Below are 25,928 nucleotides of genomic sequence, written 5' to 3'. Positions count from 1 at the left end.
CGCAGCGCCATCTCTCCGGAGTAAGTCAAAGCATCCCCTCCCCGCTGCTCCGCTGCCTAGCAACGTTGGTTGCCTGCGACCGGACCAGCGGTGTGATCGACGCGGTATCAAAACCCAAAACAACGTTTCGGCAGCTGCGTGGCTCCTTTTCTTTCTCGTGCGCCTGGTTCGCCTGCCTGCAACTAGCCATTGCGAACATTCGTGATGCCCACCGGTTGCGGTGTTCCGCTCTGCCCCAACCGTAACCAGAAGAATCCCGTGATTCGAGGCAGGAACCTTGTGTACCACTCCTTACCCCGCGAGGAGCCCCTCCGAAGTGCGTGGTGCCGAAGCATCGGCAGGGAGGACCCCGGGAAGGCAGACGTACGCGTTTGTTCGGAACACTTCAACGGCGATAATGACTACGTTCGCATAGCGAGTGTTCTGCGCGATGCTGGACAGACGTTGAAGCGCGTTAGCCTGAAGTCCACTTCTGTGCCTTCGCTTCGACTGCCCCCCTTCGCGAGGTCTACCCAAGCAAAGGAGCCACCGTCGAAACGCCGAAGAACTCTGGTAAGCATGTTATTCATTTCAGTGCAAGTCAGATTGTCAAGGAACATTCTGTTTTTTCAGGGTGATGAGCCGATTGGGGACGCCGGCTGCTCCGAGGAAAGTGCTCCGAGTGCGCCTCGTGAGCTCTGCTGCTCGTGCGGTCACCGACCAGCCTCACACGACGCAGCTGTTCAAGTGGACCCGGAGGAAGTGCAAGCAGTGCAAGCGCCTACAAAAGCCCCCCGGCCGCCTGCTAGGAAAGACAGGGCTGTGGGAACGGACCCTCGGCTGGGGAAAAAGTCTGTCGGTAGGCATGAATAATATAGTGGCAATTTGGACCAGTTGGTTTATGATCACGTAAAAAAAAAAGTGCCAAAAAACACAGGGACGAGAAAGTAGACAGACAAAGAGTGCTCTTGTCTGTCTACTTTCCCCTCCTTGTGTTTTTTGGCGCTTATTTACAAGGTGATGAGTATTATACACGATTAGTTCGACATTTCCATATGAAGACGGCGTTTTTTAAGTCGTGGGTGTGACAAACAATCCAGATATCTATAACCTTTGTGGATTAAGAACAGCAAGAGGATGGAGAGGAGAAAATTACCTCTTCTCACCGATTGGTATTTTCTTCCTTTCCACTCTCCTCTCAAGCATGTACTCCGCTAATGTGAAGAGAGAGGAAGAGAGAGTTCTCCTGCTATTGTTACCCTGCAACAGACTATATAGATAAGTTCATGTTTAAAGCTCCCGGGTATCACAAGTGTAAATGAGACCGAACTGCAAGGAAGAAGTTGAGGTGCAACCAGTGCATGCAAACGCTTGCATGTACAGGATGTGGCCATAAAAACATTGACATTTAAAATGCCTAGCAAAAATTAGATTTATAACATGCACATCTGAAAATGGGTGCATCAACGTTGCTTCCCTGAAAGTTTTGTCTAATTGTTTTTTAAGGGGTTGACTTGGGAGTAGTGAGTTACTTAAAATAAAACAAAAAGGCCGCAGTGCATTTTCTCTGGCCTATAGTGGTCATTTCTGTCTACATATTGGTTTGCATGTGTTTCAGGGTGGCCTACTCAATGCTAAAAGCTTTTTTTTTAATTGATTGCAATTATTTTGATCGTTGTCAGTGTTTCCTGATACATTCTTGGCGTTTTTGTGTTCAGTACGCCACCTAGCAGCAAGGGCTCGAGCCGCTGCGCAGACGGAATGTACTGCTGCCGTTTTTGTCTGATTTTTAAACATTCATATACTATTCAAAGTTTATGCCTGAAACAATTAAATAAAAAACTTGAGACGAAATGCCCTTGTGCCCAATTTTAGGTGAGTATATTTGAAATTCAATTTTTACTAGGCAGTTCAAACATGAAGGTTGTTACAGTCATGTCCTGTACAATCCAAGGAAGTCTTGCTGAGAAATGTAGCTCCCGCCAGGGCTCAATTTTTCTACAGCTGACACGAAGTGAGGCATAATGAGCAATCGGACTGTGTCAATCTTCCTTCCCTTCAGGCACGCAGGGAAACACCTATGCCAAGGTGGTGACAACTCAGTCGGCGCAGACTGAAGAGTTGGAGCTACTTGGCACCGCAAGTGCCACCACCACCACCATCACCACCGCCGCCACCACTGTCGCCGCCACCCCCGCCGCCGCCACCGCCACCCCCGCCACCGCCGCTGCCGCCGCCGCCACCGCTGCCGCTGCTGCCGCCGCCGCCGCCGCTGCTGCCTCTTCAGTGCCACCAATGAGACCCGTCTTAGCACCTGCCACTCCTGTACCCACGGAGACGGTTCGGACCCCAGTGCTAGATGATCCAGACGACAGCGCGGATCCTTTGTACGAGCCATTTGCGGAGCGGAGCTTCATCGAGTAAGAATGCTTTCATCCTTAAACTAAACGAGCTGATTTACGCTCTGTCTAATGCAACAGCACCACAGGAAATGAGGCCAAAAATTTGGCAGTCGCTAAGAAATTAGAATGTGTGACACACCCTGAATCAGGCACATAACCAGGATGCGCCCATGGCAAAGTGTCATAGGTAGGGAAGAGGGAGAGGAGGTTCCGAGACTGACCTGTTTCTAGTGGCACTGGATTATGTGTAAGCTATAAGTGCTTGCCCCTGAAATGCTAGGAAAGCATCAATGTTTTGTTAGCTTTGTAGGTTTTTGAGGAGAGCATGAGCATCTCAGTTTCTTTAGCATGCTCGATTTGATTTGTTCCCCTATTATAATGTCGACAGCACACCTCTCGTGCTCAAGCTCACCTCTAGTTAAAGCGAACCTCTAGTTAAAGCCCTCACACTAGATATTTTTTCAGGGATGACCCTATCACAGGCGAGGAGCCAGCTCACAAGGAACGGAAATTCATCGTGTTCGAGAGCAGACTGCGACAGCTGTTTAAAGTCTGCAAGACCTGCTACAGGCCATGTAAGGTGTCCACTTCGACGAACACCACCCTTCTCACGGTGCACACACTCTGCCCTGCTGGGCACTCCCATCGCTGGGACAGCATGCCGTCCATCAAAGGCAGGGCTCTGGGCACCCTGCTGCTGTCGGGAGCCATACTCTTCACGGGGTCATCTCCAACGAAGACGCTGCGCTTGTTCGAGCTCATCAACCTCCAGGGGATGTGCGAGAAGACATACTTCAACTATCAACGAACAATCTTGCGCCAAGCCATCGAACAGGTAACAATTAATGAGATCAGTTTTTTCCTGACATGTTCTTGAACCCCAATGCAGTGTCGCTTTATATGTTTATGCCAGTATGAAACATTTCAAAACTTTTTGCAACAGGTGTGGACAGACGAGCAGGGCAAGCTGCTGGATGAGCTTCGTGACCAGCCACTGGACCTTGCTGGTGATGGGAGATGCGACTCCCCCGGCTTTTGTGCCAAATATCTCACTTACTCCCTGTTTGTGGGTCACGTGAACAAGATCCTTCACTTCGAACAGGTTCAGGTTGGAGAGGTAAGGAATGGCATGCAATTACCTTATTGTGGAGGTGAGGGATGCATGAAGCCACCTTATTGTGGAGGTGAGGAATGGATGGAACCACGTGATTGTGGAGGACTTTTTGGGCTGATAACCTTTTGAAACAGAATAGTACAGTAGAGCACACACTACAGCCTACTGCTACATTTTTGTCTTTGTGATACACACTTGAAGTCTATAGCTCTTCTCATCTAGAATGAAATAGGTGAAAATTGTTAAGGCTGCAGGTTACCTGACATAGGTACACTTATCTTCACAGTGAGGGTGAACAAGCTTAGTCGTTGGGTCGTCACCACCAGTGCGTCAAAATCACGCCAGCGGCAACAGAGGCACAGAGAAGGTGCGTCACCTTCAAAGGTGACGCACCTTTGAAGCGCTGGCAGAGGCAGTCGAACAACAGAGCTTGTTCACCCTCATATCTGAGGATGTCTGTACATCTGAGATAATCATTGCTGATACTGATATTTGAAATATGTTGTTCCATTTTACACTGAATACACAGTGCGAGACAGTCCGCAACAGTGGACAGATGGAGAAAGAAGGCCTGGTGCGGTCCCTGGACTTCCTCAAGAAGAAGGACATCACTGTGCGGTCTCTCACTACAGACAGACACCGTTCCATTGGGAAACACATGAGGGAGCAGGAACCAGGCATCCTGCACTACTTCGACGTCTGGCACGTCTCAAAAAGTAAATGCAATTTGTTAGGACCTCATGCCACTGTATGCAAACGAACAAACCATACTGCTTGCCAACATAGCAGAGTGGTATTGCTCACCGAAAGTTTTCTGCAGTATCATATTTGCACTTGTTTGCATTGTATCTTAAAGTGTTTTGATGGGATGAAATTTGACCACTTAGATTAGGGCCCCAATTGATAGGGCCCCAATAGAGCACGCCTTACTACAGCAGAATTTGAGAGCCCATCACGGACCGTGTTCCGACAGAAAATTAAGAAAAACATATTGTTTGTTTTATAGTATTGCCAGCCGCCAGTGCTCAATCAGAGCAGTTGTTGCTAACAGTGCATTTAACACATCTATATACAATGGTTACCTATGCAATTTGTTTAGCGGCATTAGGTCTTTATAGTCTGTCACCTTAAAATATTTTGTCTTGCGTGTCTTTTAAAGGAATGCTGAATTGCTTGCTTGTGCCCTTCTGAAACCAATGTTTTCCCATGTGCTTCGTGAACTCTCATTGCTTGCTTCTGCTCATTTTGCACTGGGATGCCAGCACCATCCAATTATTGTTGGGAGGAATTTTTATTCGCGGCAAGAATTGCGCTAGGGGCGCTTTAGCAGTCCTCACATGCCCGTCATCTATTGGCTCGGTCAGAACTCGGAGAGCCAATCACAGCGACCACCGGAGGAAGCTCGGAGGATGACGAGACCAAAAGCATGCTTAGATCAAAATATGAAGACAAAATTTTGACCTCGTCATCCTCACTCTGGGTTGCGAGACAATCTACCAGGTGGTGATTCCCAAACTTCTCGGCGCGAATAGAGCATAAAAATATGTTTCCGTCTCTATGTGCGCTTTCCTGTAAAGTGAATTATTCTCCAATATGAGCGGTGTCAGCAAGCCTATTCTATCTTCAAGAACTATCTTTATGCAGACTACAAGTTAGAAGGACCAGAAAGATTGTACTAATTTTGCTCGCTCGTCGAACTGCAGGCATCAAGAAGAGCCTGAACGCGGCAAGCAAGGGGCAGGACTGTGGTGCACTTGCTCTGTGGGCACAGCCAGCTTCAAACCACATGTACTGGTGCACGGCAGCTAGCCGTGGCAATGGTGACCTCCTTGTGGACGCCTGGACAAGCCTAACCAGGCACGTCATCAACGTCCACAAAGACCATCCTGGGATATACACCCGGTGCTTTCATGCGCCCATTGAAGAAGGCGAATGGATGGAGCCAGGTAAGGAGGCAGTTCACATACCTAATCAGACTTACTTTTTCGTCCATATTTGGTGTTTGTTGTAGGGTTGTGTGAATAGTGGATCGAATTGAATAGCGCTGCGTCATTCATAGCCTTGACAATACAAGGGAAAGCCCAGACAACCGGTTCTTTCAACAGTGCAGAAGCTAGGGATGACGCTGCGCTATTCGATTCAAGCCACTATTCGCACTACCCTAGTTTGTTGCTTTGTCTGGCCTTTTTCAAACTAGGGGACAACCGGAGAAGCTCTATACCTTTTTTTAATGCATCTCTCAATATTCCCGGGCTTTACAGGAACGCAATTTATTTGTTGTCATTTCTGTTGCTTGTGCGAGCTAGCCAGCTTTGACAGTCCTGAAAAGTTGGGGGAAAAGCGTGCCAAAAGTGGTCGCCATGACTACCTTACTCATGTCCGCGAGGGCTGCTGCAGGACGATTAATTAATAACGGTAGAGCACCAGTGCACCTAGAAGAGCACATCAACTCAGTACGTCACATCAAAATGAAAGTGGTACACTGTCTGGATTTTTGATTGAAAAGTACAGCAAGAGGAAAGAAAAATTATGCATTTAGTGCACTATATTTTGTACAAACATGTTTCAAAAAGTGTATTTTGTTAATGCATATTCACCAAAAAGAAAGGTAAACTTTTATCTGCACTTATATTCATTGATAAAAGCTGAAAATTTCATTTCCAAATAAAAACCGGAAAGGTTGCCATAATTGGAAGAAAAATAAAAATGCCGCAGCCTAAACATTAGTTACAAAGGATACTACCTTCAAGAAATACAACAAGGTTTACCAACAACTCAGCGTAAAAGTACCAATCTTTTGTTAATTACTGTTTGCTCCGACAAGCTGAGATCCCCTTTTTTATTGGTTCAGAAACGCCTGCCCATGCAAAGTTTGTGGACATCGTGACGAGGAAGCAGCTGCTGAAGGACCTGCAACAGCTGTCCCCGGACACACAGACTTATGCCCTGGAGTCTTACCACAGTGTCCTGAACGGCTTCGCAGCGAAAGCGTTTGCCTTCAGCACAGGAGGCATGGTCGCCAGGTATGTTGTAAAAATTTTAGGGGTCTAGAAGAAGATCCTCAGGTTGCCTGCCGTTTTATGTTAAAATATCATAGCCCAGACTTGTTTTGTGTGTTTCCTGAGTTTTGTGACAGTTTTGTCACAATGCCGTAATTTTGTACCTTAATCATTCTATTTTAACCTCCTAATCAGTCACAACTGCAGTATGGCTGTGCTTTATCAAAATGAGTAGGTTTGCAAAGCATCTAACACATGTGCAAATATGAACACACTGATTCACGTGATGAAGCTAGCTTCATCGTGGCTGCGGAATGCTTGAGAATCCAACAGTAAGATATAGCAAAACAGATTGTTTGACCACATTCCCTATTCGTCCAGAACGCGCGTTGCAGCGCTCCACTACAACGAAAACAGCAGCAGGGGCCAGGCCATCACACAAGCGGGTGAGATGCAGTGGAAGATGACATCTCCCAAGGCAAGGAAGGGACACCACAGCGTCAATCCCAGGATGACAAAAGCCACATATGGTAATATAAGAAGAATGCTACTGTTCAGAGATACCTTTACTTTTCCCTACTAAATTTTGATGTTTGGAGTTACAGTGTAGACCGCATATAACGTATGTCGTGGGAGTCGCAAAAATCTGCATTATAAGCGGTACCGCGCTATAACCGAAACAGCAATTTTTCAGGCCAAAATACATGCCATAAGACAACTTACCTTTGTAAAAGAATTTATTTTATGTTAGATGAATAATAAAGCTTAGTTTGAGGAAAATCTTCATTTCACCAGACTAGTACACCTCTGTCTCAAGTGTGTCACACATTTTGACCTTTTAACGGCGTCCTTTTAACGGCGTCGCGGGTTGCGGACGGACGTTGCGAGCATTCAGGATTGCTAACCCTAATCACTTTTCTCCGGCGATGAAAACGCGTGAAAATTCGCACCCTTTATACGGTACGCGCCAGTAATACCTTCAACTTGAGCACAGGCATGAAATGCTCCAAATAAGAAATCCGGACGATGTTCGCAAACACTAATGCTTAGAAAGCACCACTGTAGTCGAAGTAAACAAACACGACGACACGGGCGTTTCTGCCGTCTTGAGAGTGCCGCCACGACATCACCGCACGAGTAGGTGGATCTTCCCTTCTAGTACGTGCTGGGTTATCATAGCGACGCACAACGAAAATTCACAGTCAAGGATAGCGCTGTTACGCGGAACGATGAGCTTCCACCACGCCGTCTACGTCGACGATCACAACCGACGCTATGTTTGCGGATAGAAGAAGCCAGCCCGCGACCGGTATGCAACAAGCGCGACCAGTTCTCGACCTGCGATTGGTCTGTCGTTGCGGTTGTTTCCAACACAGCGGAGGGACGCACGCACGTGAACGACACGTGCGTGCGTCCCTCCGTCGCTATGGCGACTGAAGCCTCTCTCTTCCCTTCTCCCTGCTTCTTCGAGCAACCTCCTTGCCCTGCGAGTGCCGCTTGCGGCTAGCGCCGTTATCTAGTGTCGCACAGGGAAGCCAATCGCAATTCGGCTGACAAATAATATTTTAAACATCAAGTCGGGACAACACTCCTCTCGAACCCTTCCCTATCACTTTAGGAAAGAGAGATCCACTTGCATGGTGGGGAGCTGCCCAGCTTGCACGGCGCTACAGGTTTAAATTTGACCTTTTGCCTGACCCTCTCTTCCGTCTCATACTTCCTCCACGGAGTGCCAAGAACCCCACAACCTCCCCGGCTCAGCAGCCCAAGCTGCTGTCGACAATTGACACATCGTAGACCAGAGACCTAAACATCCTCTACACGGTCATCGCGCTTCCCTCAATCGTCCAGTTTCCCCAACCTCCCCCTTCGTCCTCCTCTTTCTATCCCGATCGGCTTTCCCGAGGCAAGTGCTGAGCAGCTAGCCGCTCCAGTAAATTTGTAGATGCAAGTCACAAGGTGTGTTGTGTGTTTCGTTTTGTTACATGCCTCTTTCGTTTTAAATCAAGGAATTCTGACATACATGTAGTTCAAAATCTGCTCAGTTAAAAAAACCTCAAGCACTCACAAATATGGTCAGACAACGCTGCGAAACTCATAAAACATTTGATGTTGGGCTACTAAGCCTTTCTTACTTCCAAACATAAATCTCCCTACGTTCTCATTTTTGTGAAAAACTGGAAGTCCTACTCTAATCTCATTTCCTCATCTCATTTTGGCAGAATCATGTGCCTTCCGATGCGCACGTTTCCCCACAGTCAACATAATGCCCAATATTACAACTACTTTTGCAGATTACGTCGCAAAGCTCCTGACTCGGTCTGTGGAACTCTGCAAGACAGCGCTGCCCCTGAAGGAAGCTTTCAAGCTTGATGCGGAGACACCACGTCCACCCTGCATGAGCGAGAGCTTCGAAAGGCCGTCAAAGGAAGACCTTGTTGCAGCCAGGCTCAGCCGTTTTGCAAAACAAGTGGCAAGCATAACCGGGTGACTTAGCACGAGCGAGTTTAGTCTTGTGAAACCTGCTGTTAGGGTTCTTGTCTTGATTGCTTCCAGGAGCTGTCAATGCAGTAACACTTTCACTCCAAGACTCGTTGATGGAATGAGTGGTGTCGTCGTAAGTGCCACTCAGCTTGTTATGATGCCACTCATTTTTACAAGCTTTTGAATGCGGAGCAAAGACCGACTTTATTACCACGATCGTGGCTCCACTCGAGGTGCTGCTTAGCATCAGGACTTCTGGGTACCTTAAGTGTTAGTCGACAATAACGATGAAGACCTGCTGCTAATGAAACAGGTCCGCACCAGCGACGGTCCCATGGGCGAGCAGGGTTGCCAGACGAAATGAGCTGTTCTGCCAGTTGCGCTCTTTTCTTGGCACATTATTCGCAGACACTCACCAGGGATGCGATCTGTGCATTGATGCCTGGCCACCAGGCAGAGTCATGAGCTCAGCACTTGCACTTGACAACTCCGTGGTACCTGTCATGTATCACCCTCATTATTGTTGATCGTAACTCGGCAGGTATGAGGAGCCTCGAGCCCTTCGGAAGAAGTCCTTTGCAAAGCGACAGCTCGCCTTGGAGAGACCAATACTTGGACAGATTGAGGGGCAGCTTGTGCTTCTTCGGCCATCCAACCTCACAATACCATGTGAGTGTACAGCACTCTCCGTCAGTCTGTTGCATAGCTTGGATTTTCTTGGGGTGAAGTGGGAGGTCAGCAGACGCGTCTTCCAGTGCTGCAATTGCAAAGGTGTCCGGGGAGCCCTTCCCTTGTCTTCAGACCCAGTTCTCTGTGGAGCTCTAGGGGGTGTGTCTGCCATTGCCAGTAGTTTCCCCGGCACAACTGGTACTGCATCAGCTTTAAACGAAGGCGCTGGATGCGGGGAGGACGTCCCTACGCTGAGCTGCAAACCACGTATGAGCTCGTCAAAACGTTCAGCCACGCCGCTGCCAAAGCCGTATCCTCCGTCTTGCTGTGGCAGATCTCTGTCGGGGTCATGGCCCAAGATGCAAAGGCAAATGCCCTTCTTTCTCCAGAAGGTTGGTCTTGAAGGAGTATGGCATCGAGACCAAAGGAGCTGGCATCTGCCGAAACTGTTGTGGGGTACACTGGGTTGTACTTGGCGAGACAGCAGTCTGAACTCTGGAAGTTCTTCGCGCGTAGGAATGCTGCTGCCTGTTCGGAACCCCAGCCCCATACATCTGTTGCTCTTCGACAAAAGTGCTCGGGGATGCGCGGCACGAAATGTGCAACATGGTTTACCATTTCAAGTAATCTTCGCACACCTGTGACACTCTCAGGCCTTTCCGTCACCTGTACAGTCTGAATCTTCCTGAGATCCGGCTTCACGCCTTCTGCTGATATGACGACTCCAAGGAAGTTGACTGCGGACACTCCAAACACACATTTATCTTTTTTGAGGGTGATGCCTGCCTTTGATAGTCGGGAGAGCACTTGACTGAGTTGCGTGTCGTGCTCCTCTTGCGTCCGTCCAAAGACAAGTATGTCATCAATCATGTTGATGCACCTGTCTTGTCCTCTCAGAATGCATGCCATTTGCTTCTGGAAGTATTCTGGTGCCAACGTAAATCCAAAAGGCAAACAGCAGAAGCAGAAGCGGCCAAAGGAAGCGATGAAAGCGGTGTACTCCTGACTTTCCTTGACAAGTTATACCTTCTGAAATCCAAAAATAGCGTCCAACTTGGCAAACACCCTCTCTTTACTCAAAAGTCCGAGAACTTGGTTCACTCTAGGGAGCATGTGCCTTTCTCCGAGGACGACCTCAATGAGCTTCGTAAGGACAGTGCAGGGGTGGTGACTTCCAGAAGCCTTCATTCGGTACAACTGTTCCTGCATACTATGGGGTCTGGCCTTCAACCCGACGAATGACTCCCTGCCATGTCCACACAACCTCTCGTTGGGGAATTGGTGTACGACTAGACACACTCAGTAAGAATGAACTAGATTTGGATTCAAGCTAGGTTGTGTACTCGTCAGGTAGCATACCCAGACCTGCGAAGAGCTCAGTGAAGCCTGGCTTGACTGCAGGCTTAGCTGCAGTGTCAAGGAACTTGCCCTGAAGGTTCTGTATGGCAGGGAAGCCCAGCAAAGGAGTTCTGAGAGACTGGACAACATAAACCTGCTGCTTGGAAGTCTTGCCGTTTCACCACAGTGTCAGTGAGAGAGCACCCCGCACTGTAAGCGGATGGTTTCCCGGTCCATAAATGGCGTTTTCAGCCGTTGTCAAGCTCTGGGGTATCCAGCGGAAACTATCCGGAGCAGCTGTCACGTCAACTCCTGAGTCCACTTTGAAAGACGCAGTATAGTTGTTGACGGGGACTTCAACAAACTTAGCCCTTTCTCCGGCATCGACTGCAGAAAGCTGCAGAGTGTCTACTTTAGCTTGCTTTTTCATGCGGGAGCGACAGACCTCTGCGGAGTGCCTTTCCTTACAGTAAAAGTTGCACTTGACTTACGCGCGTGACTGTTTGCATGAGGATGAAATGAGCATCCGCAGAATAAACAAGAACCAGGCTGGCCATTAACACTGGTCGTGACCAGCGTTATTAGCGTTAGACTGAGTCCCGCGTTGCTTCTGACAACCTCAAGAGCTTGGTCGTGTCGAGGTAGACACCCTGACTTTCTGGAGTTGCTGATGTACCCTTGCCTGCCGTGGTTGCCATTTCTTTGTCTGTGTATTCGGCTTGGCACGCTTGCACCCATGTGTCCTTGAGCATGAGGTTCGGGTTTCGTCCAAGATTGTCTGAAAGCTGAGAGTCCTGGGTTCCGACGACCAAACGATCCCTTACGAGGCGTTCCTTGACCTCTAGGGAGCCATAGTTACACTGCTTGACCAGGGGCATCAGCTCCACGTGGAACGCGTCGACGCTTTCCTCAGGTTGTTGGACCCGCCAATGGAATCGCAACGATTCATATACTTTGTTCACGGAGTAGACGAAGTGCTCAGTGAAACGCTGTACCACGACGTTGTAGGACGCCTTAACGGACAGGGAAAGGGCTGCAGCAAGCATCGGTCCTCCGAGCCCATGCACTGCAATAACAGCCGTATCTGAATATCTTCAGGTGCCGAGGAAAGACAGGATGCGAAGGCTTAGCCTTCATACTGCGGGGGCCAGGAGGGCCACAGCCACTGGATCTCTCCGAACGAACTGTCAATTTTCGACAAAACCTCAAGATGGGGAAAAGATGAGGGACGATACAAACACTGTGTCAGACACAGCTGCATTTTAGTCGACAGAAGATCATGGTTTTATAGGGTTCAAGTGCCAAAAAAACACTGAAAGGAGAAAACTCGCTTTAAACCTTAATTAAGATTTTTAAATTGTGCCGTGCACTGGAATCAAGAAGACTTGCACATCACAGTTGCTAGTTAAACTAACTCCAACTTGATTATCAAGTTGGCTATCAAGCTTTTGAAGGGCAGCTTTTTGTTTGTGTGTCTGTTGTCGTATTGTGTAAGATGTAGCAACAAATAATCTTGGCTTTACTCGAAAATATTAAGACCGCCTTCTACACCTCGTCGGATCTCGGAGGCTTCGTGACCCCCACTTTACGCACCTCTGCCTTAGGTGGCTGTCATATCGAAGCCTTTTGCCCCTTCACGACCCCTTGCTTTGTCTTTGAAATGTCAAAGAGGCACACTGTTGCAGCATTAGGATGGTTGGCTGGCATACCTCATGCAGTACTGCTCTTCTATAATGTGGAAAGGCAGCCAAAAGCACAATAGGGCAAGGGATGTTCAAGAGGCAGGCATGATGAAGATTCCCACAAGCAGCCCCCACATGCAAGTTGTAAATTCTACGGTTCATGCTCACCCTCAGAAATGGAGGGTGAGCATGTACCGTAGAATTTACAACTTGCATGTGGGGGCTGCTTGCGGAATCTTTATCAAAAAGAAACAAGGAAAAGGCAACGAAAAAAAACTGCACCTACATTAGATGCTTTTGCCTGTAAATGTACACAATGTGAAGTAGCAGTAATATCCAATCATCAGTTTTTTTTTATTTTTGTCTTGGGATTGGATGCATGGCCACCATAAAAGCTGCGTGGCAGAAACTCCCCATTCAGGACTGTGATCTAAATGCAACAAAGTGGTAACTTAAAAAAATAAAACCTAGATTGAAATGTTTACATTTACAAAAAATTGCATCCGCAAGGTATGCCGACCACCAAATCATGGTATGGAACAGACTCGGCTTAGCCAGCGATTATGCAGACATTTTGTCGAGCAGAAAGTGCTCCAGGGATATAGAACGATTTGGGTTGCAGAAGTTCCGCACTTTCATTGGTTGAATATGCATTTGAGATATATAGTATAAAGAACATTCGTCTGAGGTTGAGTTCAAATTTTTTTATTCCGTATCCAAAAACCCAGTGTAAGCTTCCGAGGGGAATTCCTCACGGATTGTCCTGACGACACAGGCAGGCAGGACTCGTCTGTTGCGGCGCCCCAGTCTCCGCCACATCCACCGTACAAACTGCCTGTAGGCCACGAAGCGTAACCTGTGAAAATGATAACATAGATAGTAACTTGTCAGTGTGATAAAGTTGCGTATAAAGTAAAAGTACAGACTGCAAGGTTAAACTATACAACTGGAGTGCATAGGTGCAATATTACAAAGGCGGCATGGAGGCATCTGTACTCCACCTTCAGGATTTCTTCTAAAACCTTTTCATGTATGAAGAAAAGGAAACATGTAGTTCGATGAATTTTAATAACCGATACGATGGAACACAGAGGTATGATGGTCAAAGAGCAGTGGATAATTGTGAACTAAATAACATCTACAGAAGCACATTATTGTACCGAGTATGCTTGTAGAAGACACAAGTGCTTTTGATAAGATGTACCTGTTTCATGCTTTCCCAATGTAAACACTTCTTTGGTGTGACATGTAACATCACCTGTGGTGGGCTTTACTTGCGTTATTGTTGATGAGCTGACTAGTTATCAGGACACTGTATTCTAATTTATCTACAGGTTCAGGTGGTATCATCAACATTGTAGTGAAGTGCAGTTCTAAATAATTTGCTCTGGTTCTTATGTCGCTATAAAATGGGGTCTACAGGAAAATAAAATTGTTCTACTGCCATGCTAATTTTGAAGTGTGGCACTTGTAATGCTTGTACAGTGTATCACTTGAAAATGCTTTTACAAAGTATTCAAGGTTACATATAGCCGGTTGTAAAATCAATTGTGAAATCAATCTCTGTGCAACATGTTTTCTGAGTTGTTAATCTGTTACAACAAATGTGTGCACAATTCAAAACTATTCTTTGCCAGCTGTTCATAATTGAGGTGAGGCGAGTGCTGTTGGTAACAGATAAATTGGAATGTTTACATAGCGTGCCTTTGAGCCACGAACAATGGCCATTTCTGTAGTCGGGGGCGGATGCAGGAATTTCCTGAGGTGGGGGTCAGGTGTTGGTCAGCGTACCATATGTTTAGAAATTCCCCCCCCCTCGTTTTACGCCCTAAATTTTACGCACGCAGAATTCAAGAGGGGGGTCAGGACATCCGGACCCCCCCTCTAAATCCGCCCCTGTCTGTAGTAGTATTTATTGCGTACTATGACCTATTTCAGTTCAATAGAATTTGAGATCAATGTACTGACGAATACAGTCTGAATTTCAGCAAACATTAGCTTCGCTTAGGGTTCCGGATTCGACTCTTTTAGAGAAAGCTCATATCCCGACATGTCTAGAGTATTGCAGAACGTGAATTAGTTACCGTTATTGCTGATACTTTGGGACAATGGGCTGAGATGAGCCCCAGGTATGGCACCAAGCTCATGGAGTTATCTTGTTTGTGTGCCTTATTGCAAAGGCCTCGAGCCATTGGTGAGCACTTGTAATAAAAAATGAATGAATAAATGGCGTGTCAAGCAATTGCTTTTTGTGCGGATCTATATTTGGGTCACAAGGGGCCTTCCAGATCTAGTGATATGTTTAGGTGGTATCCACATGGGTAAACAAATTTCTGCCCCTATAAAGATTTACAACAGAGAATATGTAAAATAATATCTAGCACAAAAACTGGATGGTGATCGCGACAGATCGAGTCCCTGTCCCTGACCCCATTGTGAACGACCCTTGGGGTGCACTAGTTCCATCTCGGTTGCGACGAAATATAACGGGAGTAAAAGGAAAATTCGATGCACATTGCCAGGCAATTGGCAGCGTTGCACTCGCACTTGATGTCGCAGAAACCCACCGTAAATCTGTTCAAGGGCTTCTGTTATTTTCGGGCGTGAACGAAGAGCGATCAAGTGCGCGTGCCTGCGATGTCGCGCTTTGTAAGTATGTAGAAATATGTCGAAATGTTGGAGACGAACGGAGCACCTCTGTTCCCCTTGCGCCGGGTTGTGACCAGCCTCTTGTAGTGCCCAGAAGGCTACTCGGAGCACGGCAGGCTGAAGGCAAATGAGCGAAAAGTCTGCGTGCTCTGTCACGCATCCCTCCGGTTGAGCAGTTACAGCAGGCGGGCATTCTCGGCAGCAAACGCATTCCCTCGATGTTGGCATCACCTCGCACCTCTTACAAGAGCACCTATGATTGAAAACGAAGAGACGTCACATGGAAACTGCTCAACTACAGATAAAAAGTGTATGTTGAGAAACCAGACGCGGTGCTTACCATGCCGTGGTGACCAGACGCCATGCATCTGGGTCCGGACTGGGATCGGGCTGTGCCGACATGTCTTCCTCATTCGACAACCGAACTTTTCTCTCGCGTTTTTCAGGCGTATGCGAGTACGGCGACAATCCAACAGACTCGCTATACGCGAACATCTCGCGCTCTATTTCACTGAGACCGTCTCTCCAGGTCGCCATGTTGAGGGAAACAGCGGCAGTGGCACAGCCACGGGCCACGGGAATCAGCACTGTGGGAGCCGCGGTGAAAGAGCAAGGCACATGAGCGAGGGATACGGGAGAGAGGGGAGAGTCTGGTCTCGCTGTAGCAACGTCCACAGCGCTAAAAAGAGGACAAGACCGGAAGTCACGTACCCCGCGGCGCGTCATGCGCACGTGACCCGGGAAACATTGTATGAGTTGAGGGGCATCCCCAAACGCCATCTTATTTGGCCGGAAGTCCGAAAATGGTTTCATGGGTCCTTTAACAAGCCTTGGTCGGGTATTGACCTAATCCGGTAATGCACGCAGGCGCCGCGTTTCCAGCTGCAACTATGAAAGACGGGGACACTCCGAGAGTTGTTATTGTTTTCGTGTTGTCTGTCTTTAGTGAGTTCTGACTCAAGCGGTAGGTTCCGCGGGAGGCGCCACCGGAATGACCTCGCAGCTGGGCGCCTGTTCCCATGGTCGCCTTGTCGTCAGCGCATACGCCTTTGCAAAGCCGGACTCCCCCGCGCACAAACCCTGGTGGGGATAATCCGTTCATGGGAGCATGTTCCCGCTTCCAGCTGCAACTGTATATGAGTGACGATGCTTGCTCACGTAATCCTTGGCGTCCTTCCGACCATCCATGCCTGGGAGACCTCCTCTTTGTTAAAAACGACTTACTTGTCAGGCGTGTCAGGCGGATCATAATATTGTAGTCGCCGGGGAGGATTGCGAGTTACCCTTGGGAGATCATTTTGTTGGACCCGGCGTCAGCGGCGAAGTATACACCTTTCCAGAAAATGCTCCTAGGCCGGCGCCATGTTGCTGATGCTGATGCGGCTGGTGCGACTCGCGCGCCCTCTATCAGCTAGAAATTTTCTGCCACTCTCTGGGACTGTGAAGACCCGCTCAGCGCGGTTCTCTGCCTACATTTTTGCGGTTTTGTATTCGACGTTTCCTCGTTCCTTTTGAAAGTTTCCACTGATTTTTTTTTATGCGTGCTGCGTACCCTTTTTGTGTTATCTTCTATTGTGAGAAAGAAGGCTGGTAAGTGCCTGCCATTCAAACTTTTCTGCTCGACATTCACGGGAAGCGAAGGAGGTGAAGGACGTCGAACGACCCTCGACGCGATTTTGCGAACATTGTTCTACCCCCTCCCAGAGATAATCCGCGTAGAATCCTCAGTCATCTCCAAAAATAGTTGTCCGGGTTGGGGCGAGAAACGGGTCAGTCGCGTTTGTTTCTTTGCCTTGGTGCGGTTGTGAAAAAAGAAAGCTCTCCCCAAAACGTGCCCCAAAACGAAGTCGTCTCGGATTCCGTCCGATCGTCAAGATGTGACTGTCGTTGACTGTGACTGTGTAACTTGAGATCTTTCTCATATAAATTCTTTTCGGATAACGCTGCATCGTGTGGTACGTACGATATATTGTTCGAATGTTGACACTTCCTCAATTGTATGTCCGTGTCGTGTCCATCGGTAAACACGTTATTTGTGAGCGTTAAAAATGCACGCCTTTCGGCCCTATACGCCTCGCAAGTGGGCTCATTTTTGTCTTCTGCGCATAAGAAAGGAAGTAGCGGTGACGTCAGAGCGCCGAACTCTGATTGGCTGATCGCGACCCCCTACCTCAGCGTCGTCTGCTCCTTTGCAACGTCGTCTGCTCGCAACGTCGTCTGCGTCTCTCTTACCTTTCCTGCGACTTTCGGAGCGAACTCGACCTCGCCTTTAAGAGAGGGCAGACGAAATAACTCGAGCGGTACGTTGTTTTTGTCTAACAACTAGCAGACGCGCATCAAGGAGGGAAGTCAAAGGACTCCCTGGCGAGGTGTCCCGGGGCGCCGAGGTTTTTTTGCTTAGAACCGAGGCAAGTTCCCTCCCAAATACTTTTTCCCTCCATTCGTGTGCGGCGAGACCCCTCACTCTTTAACGGCGTCGGCGGGTTGGCGCAGTTAACGTCGTCTGCTTTACGTCTGCTAGTCAAAGCGGTCAAAGCGATGGCTGCTTTACCTTTGCTGCGTCTGTCGGAGATTCACCGCTTTTTCATCGGCGAGAGTCACCGTTGCCTCGGGAAACAAGGAGATAACAAGAGGAAGAAATTGACCCCTTAATCTAAAATTGAGGTCAGCAATCAAAATATTATACGGGAAGGGTTCACAAGGGTCGCGCGGGCATATTCCGCTCAGCACGCCAGCCGGTCGTGGGCAGAAGGTCGCCGAGTCGCGGAGAGCCTGCTAGGCCTAACTGCCCAGCTCGTTTGGTCGCGTTCGGTGGGATCGTGGCCGTGGGAGCTTTTCCCGGGTGTTTGTGGATCCAGCGTTCTTGTTCGTCGTGGTCTGTTTCAAGTACTTTTTACTTTTTTCTTGCTGCTTGAAGTCGGGACGCGTCAGAACCGCACGTAAAAAAATAAACGTCCGTGGGTCGTCGCGACCGCGACGTTGTCGGCCATGTTGATTTGATCGTAAGAAGTGCGTCAAACAGCTTCGGAGCTGTCGTAGGATTTCGTCGTAACCTGCGCAAAACGTACGAAAATTTCGTTTCGTGAATACGAATTTGTTCTTAAGTTTTGTCTTACGCACATTTTTGGCGTAAGATCGTTTCGTGAATCTGGCCTCTGCACTTTCAAAAGTCACAGGAAAGGTAAGACAGACGTAGACGACGGTGCGAGCAGACGACGTTGCAAAGGAGCAGACGACGCTCAGATAGGGGGGCGCGATCAGCCAATCTGGGCTCGGCGTTCTGACTTCACCGCTACCCCCTGCGCGAGAAGCAGACGAACTTGCCCTCCGCATTCTTTTGCAATTTATTTTTGTCAGCAAAGCGCTTTGTCGTTTCATTTGCGGCAAATCCCGCGGCGCCGTCAAAACTTATCCTAAGCAAAAAAAAAAAAAATAACTACCAGTCGCATTCGTTCTGTCGCGCGCGTACCCAACAAAAATAGTTTACAGTTTTTTTTCTCGCTTTTTTGTTTTTTTAAATGTGGCACAATGCTTTTTTAATGAACTCGGGAAAATACATGTACCATGAAACACAAAATATAGCGGGAAATTACGAGAATTTAGCCGCCAGCAGCGTTAGAAACTGCGCCTACGCAGGCTGCACCTATTGAAATCACAGTCCACTCGGTTAGGGTTAGGAGGGACGCCGGTGAGAGAGTAGCCTCAAACTCAGTGACTGGGATCGAAAACTGTTTGTTGCCCCTGGGGTCGAGTCTTTTTTGGAAAGGTGTATAGGCTCCTTGCACATGACGTCATTTCCGATACCCTCCACAGAAAAGGGAAAGAAGGAGCTCACTTCTTATCAGGATCCTTCTTTGTGTCTCCCGGATTTGCACAGGCGTCGCTATTCTCCTCCCAGAAGATTATAGAAGATTAACCTGCCACTCAAAATTCTTACAAAAACAGCTTCCCTCTCCTCCTCTTACTTGGTGTTCAAAAGTATGCGATGTGACGTCAGTGCAAGGAGCCTATACACGAACTCATCTCTGTTACGTCACGGCGCGGTGGTGGCGCATCGGTCGCACTTCCGGTCGGGGACTGTGGACAGAAGTCCCCATACCAGACGTGTATTCCTGCGTTGTTTTGAAAGGAACCAGACAAAAACCTGCCTTCTCGTCAAAACGCCGCGACTGGGGCCGTACCAAAAGTGTCGAGAAAAGTTTGAAGGTCAGTTTTTACGTGCTCGGTTCGTCCGAGAATCTGGATATGTGCCGTGAAAAGGGAAAAGCAGTCGACGTCGGACAACGATTGCTTGGGCGGTAAGCACTTTGGGTTGAATTCACGCATACTTATGGTCATCAGATTTATTTATTTTGTTCTAACATGAACGCCAGAAAACCGCCAAGTTGTGCGGACCACCTGTGGACTACCTCTAGTGCGCCTTCAAGTTCAAACGGCCGCCTGATCGTTCGAACTGTCGTCTGCTCTTTCAAACGTTTCTGCTTGTCGTCTGCTCTCTTAGACGACGCCGGCCCGTAGACCAATTGTTTCCCGGTGCTTGCGATAAGAAGTAAGTGCAGGCCTCAAAAGACTTAAATTTGAAGGTTGGTAAGCAGGCTCGATAAAACAGTAGATACAAGGAGATGTTGATCATTGTTACCAGTAACCATCACCGACTTGTTAGGCCTAATTCACTTGGTCCGATCCTGCTTGCGATGTTCAGTATCAACGTCGACTATCTCAGCTACGGTTCACGCTTTTGCAGCCCGAGTGGCGTCGCGACTGAAAATTGCGAGCGAAATCGCATCATGCAAATCAGGCTTTAGCGTACATACTGCGGCCTCCACGCGGAATGAATCGCCACATGTCACATTATTCACGCGAAGTTTTGCGGTGTAACAAGCCTCGGCAATTTCGCTGACGCCGCTCAAGTAGTCAGACATCGCCAGGAAGACGTAGAATCAACAATTCAAACGTGAAAAAGGGCAGTGGGACTCACACCGACGCCGACAACATCGCGTTCCAATGGTTTGTGTATGGGCGACGGTGAGCTTTTTGCCCACACCCCCATCGCGCATGCGCGCTGCCGATGGCCTCCGCTCGGGGCGCTCCGGTTTGTTTGTAAACATGAGTTGGTGTATACTTCGCTTCATCATCTGTTAAACCAAAACAATTTTTTTTCAGTGGCGTAGCTATAACACTGCAAGGAGACGCGCAGTCGTCCGGATGATCTCATCGTCGTGGCGCGAGACTTGAATCTTTGACGGTCTGGTGCACTCGCTCAGCGTACTCTCAGAACGACGTCGGAATAAAGAGGGGCCAGTCATAACAATCTCAATTTGACGAAGAAAAAAGAAAAAAGGAGGAAAGTTTGTTGTAAAAGATCCTCTACCCGAGGCAAACCTCACAAGTTTAGTCATGGACACCTAAGATGCCGACACTCGCTTACCCGACCCTGCACAGCCTGTTTCTCAAATTCAACGCTGCCGTTCCATCCAGCCCGTCGGTGGAACGTCTATTTAGCTTGGCTGGGGACGTCCTTAGAAGGAAAAGGGGAAAACTCTACTATCAAGAACTTTGAAAGTCAATTGCTTCTGCGAGCGAATAAACTATTTTGGCGAAAACGCAAGCCATAGATAGACTGCATTTATTTTAGGCTCGCAGGGTTTTTCACTGATGAAGACTGCTGTTCATTTTGCTACCACAAAAATATAAAAAAGTAACTTCGAAAGTAACTTCAAAGTAACTCGCTACTTTTTACAGTAGTTAGTAGTTTACTCAATTACTATTACAAATGCGTAATTTCTACTCTACTCCAATTACTTTTGGCGTCGATACTCAGTAACTTAACTTAACTACCTTTTTTGAGTAATTTGTACATGTCTGGCTGTAATGTTATTCAGCCTTAAACGGTGGCGCCTTAATTGACGGGAGGCGAACAGAGAGGGGCGAGCGTGGGGCATATTTCGGGCTGCTAGGCGATAGGACGCATAGCGAAGCCAGCCGCTATGAATACCAGCTCGGTGAGGTTGCAGCGGCCATCTAGACTTGGTTTCAGCTTACGGCCAGACGCAGCTGACGCCACGAGCTAATAGGATCAATCCAAGTAGGCTCAAAAGCGCAAGCCACTGTGCCTTCGTTTGTGATCGGTTCGGCGATGATAAAACACGTACATAAAAATGGCGGACGCCATGCTGCTTCTCTGCTTTTGACGTTGTCTCCTTCGTACCGTCAGCTCCTAGCGTGGGCTGCTAAGGGACTTCACGTGAAGCTAAGTATAGGAGTATACTTTCAGCCCTCGTGCTATGTACCTGGGTATGAAATAATCGCGCCGGACAGGATAGCGCCTTGATCTAGTCAACCATCTGTCAATGACTGAGGAATTCCGAGTAAGTGGAAATTGTTGCGTGGGAGTCCATATCTGCCCGGACGCGTGATACCATCCACATATCTGTTACATGGGAAACCCCAGGTTCGGCTGCTGGCAACGCTCCCCACATTTTCGGACACAGCTACGGGTATAAAAAGCGCACTGACGCTTGGAGCGCCTACAAGCATTTTCGCCTCGGCACTCTGCGAAGGTAAGACAATCTTTGTAAACTTAACCGCTGACTGAGCGATTTCCCTTTTTTATATAAAAAAGTGCCATATTTATCAAATACTTAAGTTGTGAATGCCTCTTTTCGGTTTCGTGTGTAAATGTTCGATTTATTAAATATTATCGCGCGCTCTATATAAGCAGAGATATGTATCGCAGTGGTTTACGTTTCGGTCAATCGATACTCTTTAACATATCAAATTGTATATATTTAATTATATTTTATTTATGATTATATATAAAACTAAACATTTATATTGTTTATTTAATGATAAGCTAGCAGTTTAATCACGCACATTTTTAAAAGCTCTTGTGTTATAATTAGAGCAATATTAACAGTGATCAATATTTTTTTTTGATGAGGCAGAACACTGGTGAAGTTGACCACTGCATCATCAACCTTGAAATCATGAGGGTCATTGCTGTTACCTTGATCGCCCTTCTCGTTGCTGGTGAGTAACTTTTTGGTAATTATTCATCAAAATCTCAAACGGGGAACTTGGAAGTCGCTTTTTGAGCTCTGAGTTATGAACCCTATTATCTAATGTCCCGCATGTTTCTAACTTTTTTCAGGAGCGTTTATGACTTCCAGCGCAGAAGAGGAAGAAAACCAAGTGGCTCACGTTCGAGTTCGTGAGTAACGCTAACGCAAATATTTGTATCAGTAAAAGCAGCAAGAAAAGTACAGTAATCTTTTAGTCAAGAAGGGGGTAATAGTTTGTTTTGTGATATTTTTGCAAGTATTTCTATCCGACTAAGCTCCAAAAGTTTCCAGGAAGAGTAAAACCTCACGCCCTATGTGCTATGCTTATTAGCATTGTAACCTCAAAAATCTTTTTGAGCGCCGAGACATAGAATACCGAATTAATTGGCTGTGCGTATGCGCGGGATTTTATATTCCGCAAATGTTGCGCCCATGAGCTATGCCGCTCTCAGCATGCGCGGAAGGCTACCACACAGAGAGCTACTGCTGCTTTTCAAAACGCCTTTCAGATCGTAGTAGACAAAGCTGGCCGCACGCAGATATCTATTCTTGCAATGACTCACGCTTCTCGCCACACCAAACTCAGATGGGAGCCACCCGATTCGCCACAGCGTCTGCATTAAGCAGTCGGGTTAAGGACTTTAAAGGATTAATCTTCAAAGTGTGCGTGCACGAGGCCACGCAGGTTCGATTGCAAAACGTTCAGAGCTAATCAAGGAGCCAACAACAGTGACGGAAACACTTCAAGGCAAAACGTTTTCGTCCTTTCTTCATCGGCGAATACGTTTCAATTTAATAAATTTTGGAACATTTGTGGAAGTTTAATCCAAAGAGCTTTCCAGCCTGTGCGTCATCCCAATACCCCCAAGCCCCAGGCCCCCCTATTTTCGCCATTTTATTTATGTTCATAGTTTTCTCAATTTAAACCGCTCTAGTTAGAAATTAGTGATTCTTCACCACTAGATATTTTCGCGACATGACAGATTGATCAATTATCCTTTGGATCACTGATAACAATGCGGAAAAAGGAAATACAGTAAAAGTTGAGTATAGTTTTATTACAAACTTCTCACTGCCAGCAATCCCCGCCGCACTATAACAAAAACAGCTTGATTTTTTTTTGTTATTTATAAGAAGAGCCATTTGATTTTGTTCAAGTTTTAAGCTGATTCTAATATGACATTAGTTTTGTAGTTTCTGTTTCCTACTTATCCCTTTACATTTTGAGGCAATTAGACGTTACTTGGTTCACGAGCGAAGTGGAAGGTAGAGATCAAGCTCAATGCTTCTTTTTGCTCAGAAGCGTACTTCATTTTACTCGTGTTCATTCTTATAAACATCTTTCTTGCTTGATTATCATTTTATTTGAATACAACACGCAAGCCCCCCCCCCCCCCAATAGAAAGCATAAAATAATAAATGAACGGTTAATTAAAAATTTTCGGATTTTAAAATAATAATAAAATAGGTCTTTATTTCCAGTGCCCCGAAAGAACCATAGCAGGAAATGTTCGATTTCAGCGGGAAATCGTTGATTCAATTAATCCTTGAAAACTGGTTTAATCTAAATCACGACTGAAATAATTTTAAGTTATATTCTACACCCTGCTCTATACCAATTGCGGTGCGACAACAATCGCTTTTTATATTGACGAAATTGATGAAACTTATACGAATGATTGCTGTTTTATACACCTCGTACACTATACGTGTAAGAGGTTTTTAAACTGTAAGGTTTGTGCTAATTCGATATAAATGTTTTTTTTTTTTTTCAGGCCGTGGATTTGGATGTCCCTTCGATCAAGGAGCGTGTCACAGGCACTGCCAGAGCGTCGGACGACGCGGAGGTTACTGCGGGGGAGTTCTCAAGCTGACGTGCACATGCTACCACAACTAGAAAACCCCGAAGCTAGTATGCCACCCCAAATGTGAGGAGGCATTCGACATTGATACTTTAGACACGAATCAATGGCGCTTTTCGGTAGACTGTGGGCTTATTTGCGGGGTTGTTCTTGACTCTGAAACAGATCTACTTCTGTAACCTCGTGTTTACCGTCCTTGCAATGGCCGTTCAATAAACTCCTACCTTGCTTCGTAATGCGTCTTCATTATTGTATGTTATTGGACACAAAGATATTAACATTGTCTCTGGTAATTCTGTTTGCCTTTTTTGCCTGTAGTACAGGATGCGGCGTCATAAATCAGCCCCCCAAAATAGACATCCGTCGTAGTGGCGAAAAGAAAACCCGGCACTGTCGTTTCTGACGCGATGAACCGTTGGGAACAAGATTAGATAGGCCAGCTGCGAATTTATGTACAAGGGGTTGGGCAGAATGAATACGCCGCGCGTCTGTCCGGTGCAAGACATACATTGGCAATCCTGAACGAAATAGGCAACAATAAATGCAAAATAACAATAATGAAAAGAAACAACAGTACGAACAACAACAAAAAAAGTTTAAACGGCCGTGTATGAATAAAGAACGCAATGCGAACATCACACCATTAGTCTCAGTGAAAAAGGAGGAATATAATCACCGCGTATTCATCACAATAAAAAGAAAGAGTATACATCTTCAAAGTGTGTAACGTCCGCAACGTTTTGAACTCTTCAAGTAACAACAATATAGTTTATATATATATATATATATATATATATATAAATATGCAGCTCAGCTATGCGGTTCTTTCACTTTTTTTCAAACAACCAACCAAAAAATTTGTGTCTTTATCTGCCCTTAATTTTAAAGCTTTCAAAATATATGGTGATTGATAAGTAATGAAATCACGGACCATAAGCTCAAACAAATGAATGAATGCGACGCAGCATAGGTGTATACAGGCTCAACTTGACGGCTCCCTATGAGAGTCCGGGCTCAGCCACAAGACTCGCCCCTTTTATGTATACTTTACGTTACGCTAAACCACTGCCCTGTGTAAGTTGGAGCAGGCGTAGATATAGCATACATCAATAGAGTGTCATGACACGGGTCACACCACGTTGTGTCAAATTTAGCGTCACTTATAAAATTTCAAAAAAAAATCTTTAGGAAGGCGTCATTCGCTTACAATAATATTTAAAGCACTACATACTCCCAGTTACTAAAGTATCATCGTTCTCGAATCCTGCCGCTCTCACGTCTCTTGGATTTCGGCGACGCGTCGCAATTTTTGTTTGTTTTTGTGTGTGTGTGTTTTGGTTAATGGCGCATCTTACATGTGAACACGCGCCCTCTTTTGATCTGTCGTGGCCGCCGGCGACAGGGCGAGGTTGACAAGGTGGTCCTACAGCCAACAGGTCTGCAGTGGCCACTGGCGACGAACCGCGGCATTTGAGGTGACGTCACGCCATTTTTGGCTCAAGGCCCTTCCATTATGCGTCACAAGCACTTTAATTAATTTTTGTGTTTAACACCGTGCAGACAATCTTTCTTTCTTTTTCTCCCACTAGCGCTGGAAGTGTTTAAAAAAAAAAAAAAACAAGAACGTGCCGGAGATAGGCGCTGCTATAGATAGAATGACGACTCCGCCTTCAGAAAACTGGACGTCGT

At 46.9% G+C, this 25,928-nt stretch overlaps 4 protein-coding genes across 5 annotated transcripts; all 4 read left to right on the top strand.

The window, feature by feature from the left end:
• Positions 1–204: 204 nt before the first annotated feature.
• On the top strand, positions 205–2,145 carry LOC115329270 (the record flags this gene model as incomplete). The annotated part of the gene is made up of 3 exons (XM_040218000.3): positions 205–552; positions 613–838; positions 2,042–2,145. Coding segments are annotated over exons 1-3 (678 nt in total), but the record flags the coding sequence as incomplete, so codon positions are not given.
• Positions 2,146–2,257: 112 nt separating this feature from the next.
• On the top strand, positions 2,258–5,418 carry LOC115329272. Its single transcript, XM_042294273.1, has 6 exons — positions 2,258–2,399; positions 2,847–3,216; positions 3,325–3,498; positions 4,025–4,211; positions 5,199–5,283; positions 5,376–5,418. The coding sequence occupies exons 1-6, from the start codon at positions 2,275–2,277 to the stop codon at positions 5,416–5,418; spliced, it is 984 nt and encodes a 327-aa protein (XP_042150207.1). The 5' UTR covers positions 2,258–2,274.
• LOC121837981 lies at positions 5,320–10,749 on the top strand. Its single transcript, XM_042293929.1, has 4 exons — positions 5,320–5,441; positions 6,347–6,518; positions 6,876–7,024; positions 8,789–10,749. Exons 1-4 carry the CDS (start codon positions 5,432–5,434, stop codon positions 8,983–8,985), a joined length of 528 nt encoding a protein of 175 aa, XP_042149863.1. The 5' UTR covers positions 5,320–5,431; the 3' UTR covers positions 8,986–10,749.
• An 11,034-nt stretch (positions 10,750–21,783) lies between these two features.
• Positions 21,784–24,472, top strand: LOC8052291 (defensin-like). Of its 2 annotated transcripts, none has more exons than XM_029986305.3 (4): positions 21,784–21,876; positions 22,261–22,345; positions 22,467–22,526; positions 24,153–24,472. In XM_029986305.3, the coding sequence occupies exons 2-4, from the start codon at positions 22,303–22,305 to the stop codon at positions 24,272–24,274; spliced, it is 225 nt and encodes a 74-aa protein (XP_029842165.2). In that variant the 5' UTR covers positions 21,784–21,876; positions 22,261–22,302; the 3' UTR covers positions 24,275–24,472. The 2 variants fall into 2 exon arrangements, with proteins under 2 accessions (XP_029842165.2, XP_042149861.1); XM_042293927.1 differs by having other exon boundaries at positions 21,796–21,876; positions 22,257–22,345.
• Positions 24,473–25,928: the final 1,456 nt, after the last annotated feature.

This window comes from Ixodes scapularis, unplaced genomic scaffold (genome assembly GCF_016920785.2).
Source record: "Ixodes scapularis isolate PalLabHiFi unplaced genomic scaffold, ASM1692078v2 PGA_scaffold5__190_contigs__length_132052651, whole genome shotgun sequence".
NCBI lineage: Eukaryota > Metazoa > Arthropoda > Arachnida > Ixodida > Ixodidae > Ixodes > Ixodes scapularis.
The sequence above is the reverse complement of the archived record's forward strand: the minus strand, read 5'-3'. Positions and strand labels throughout refer to the sequence as shown.

Bases quoted from the DNA above. Each gene is read 5' to 3' on its own strand.
- LOC115329272 (XM_042294273.1), top strand. From the start codon at position 2,275: ATGAGACCCGTCTTAGCACCTGCCACTCCTGTACCCACGGAGACGGTT. The intron at 4,212-5,198 runs GTAAATGCAATT...GTCGAACTGCAG, and splicing joins CGTCTGGCACGTCTCAAAAA to GCATCAAGAAGAGCCTGAAC. The intron at 5,284-5,375 runs GTACTGGTGCAC...ACGTCCACAAAG, and splicing joins CAGCCAGCTTCAAACCACAT to ACCATCCTGGGATATACACC.
- LOC121837981 (XM_042293929.1), top strand. The intron at 6,519-6,875 runs GTATGTTGTAAA...CTATTCGTCCAG, and splicing joins ACAGGAGGCATGGTCGCCAG to AACGCGCGTTGCAGCGCTCC. The intron at 7,025-8,788 runs GTAATATAAGAA...CTACTTTTGCAG, and splicing joins GATGACAAAAGCCACATATG to ATTACGTCGCAAAGCTCCTG.
- LOC8052291 (XM_029986305.3), top strand. From the start codon at position 22,303: ATGAGGGTCATTGCTGTTACCTTGATCGCCCTTCTCGTTGCTG. The intron at 22,346-22,466 runs GTGAGTAACTTT...AACTTTTTTCAG, and splicing joins GATCGCCCTTCTCGTTGCTG to GAGCGTTTATGACTTCCAGC. The intron at 22,527-24,152 runs GTGAGTAACGCT...TTTTTTTTTCAG, and splicing joins AGTGGCTCACGTTCGAGTTC to GCCGTGGATTTGGATGTCCC.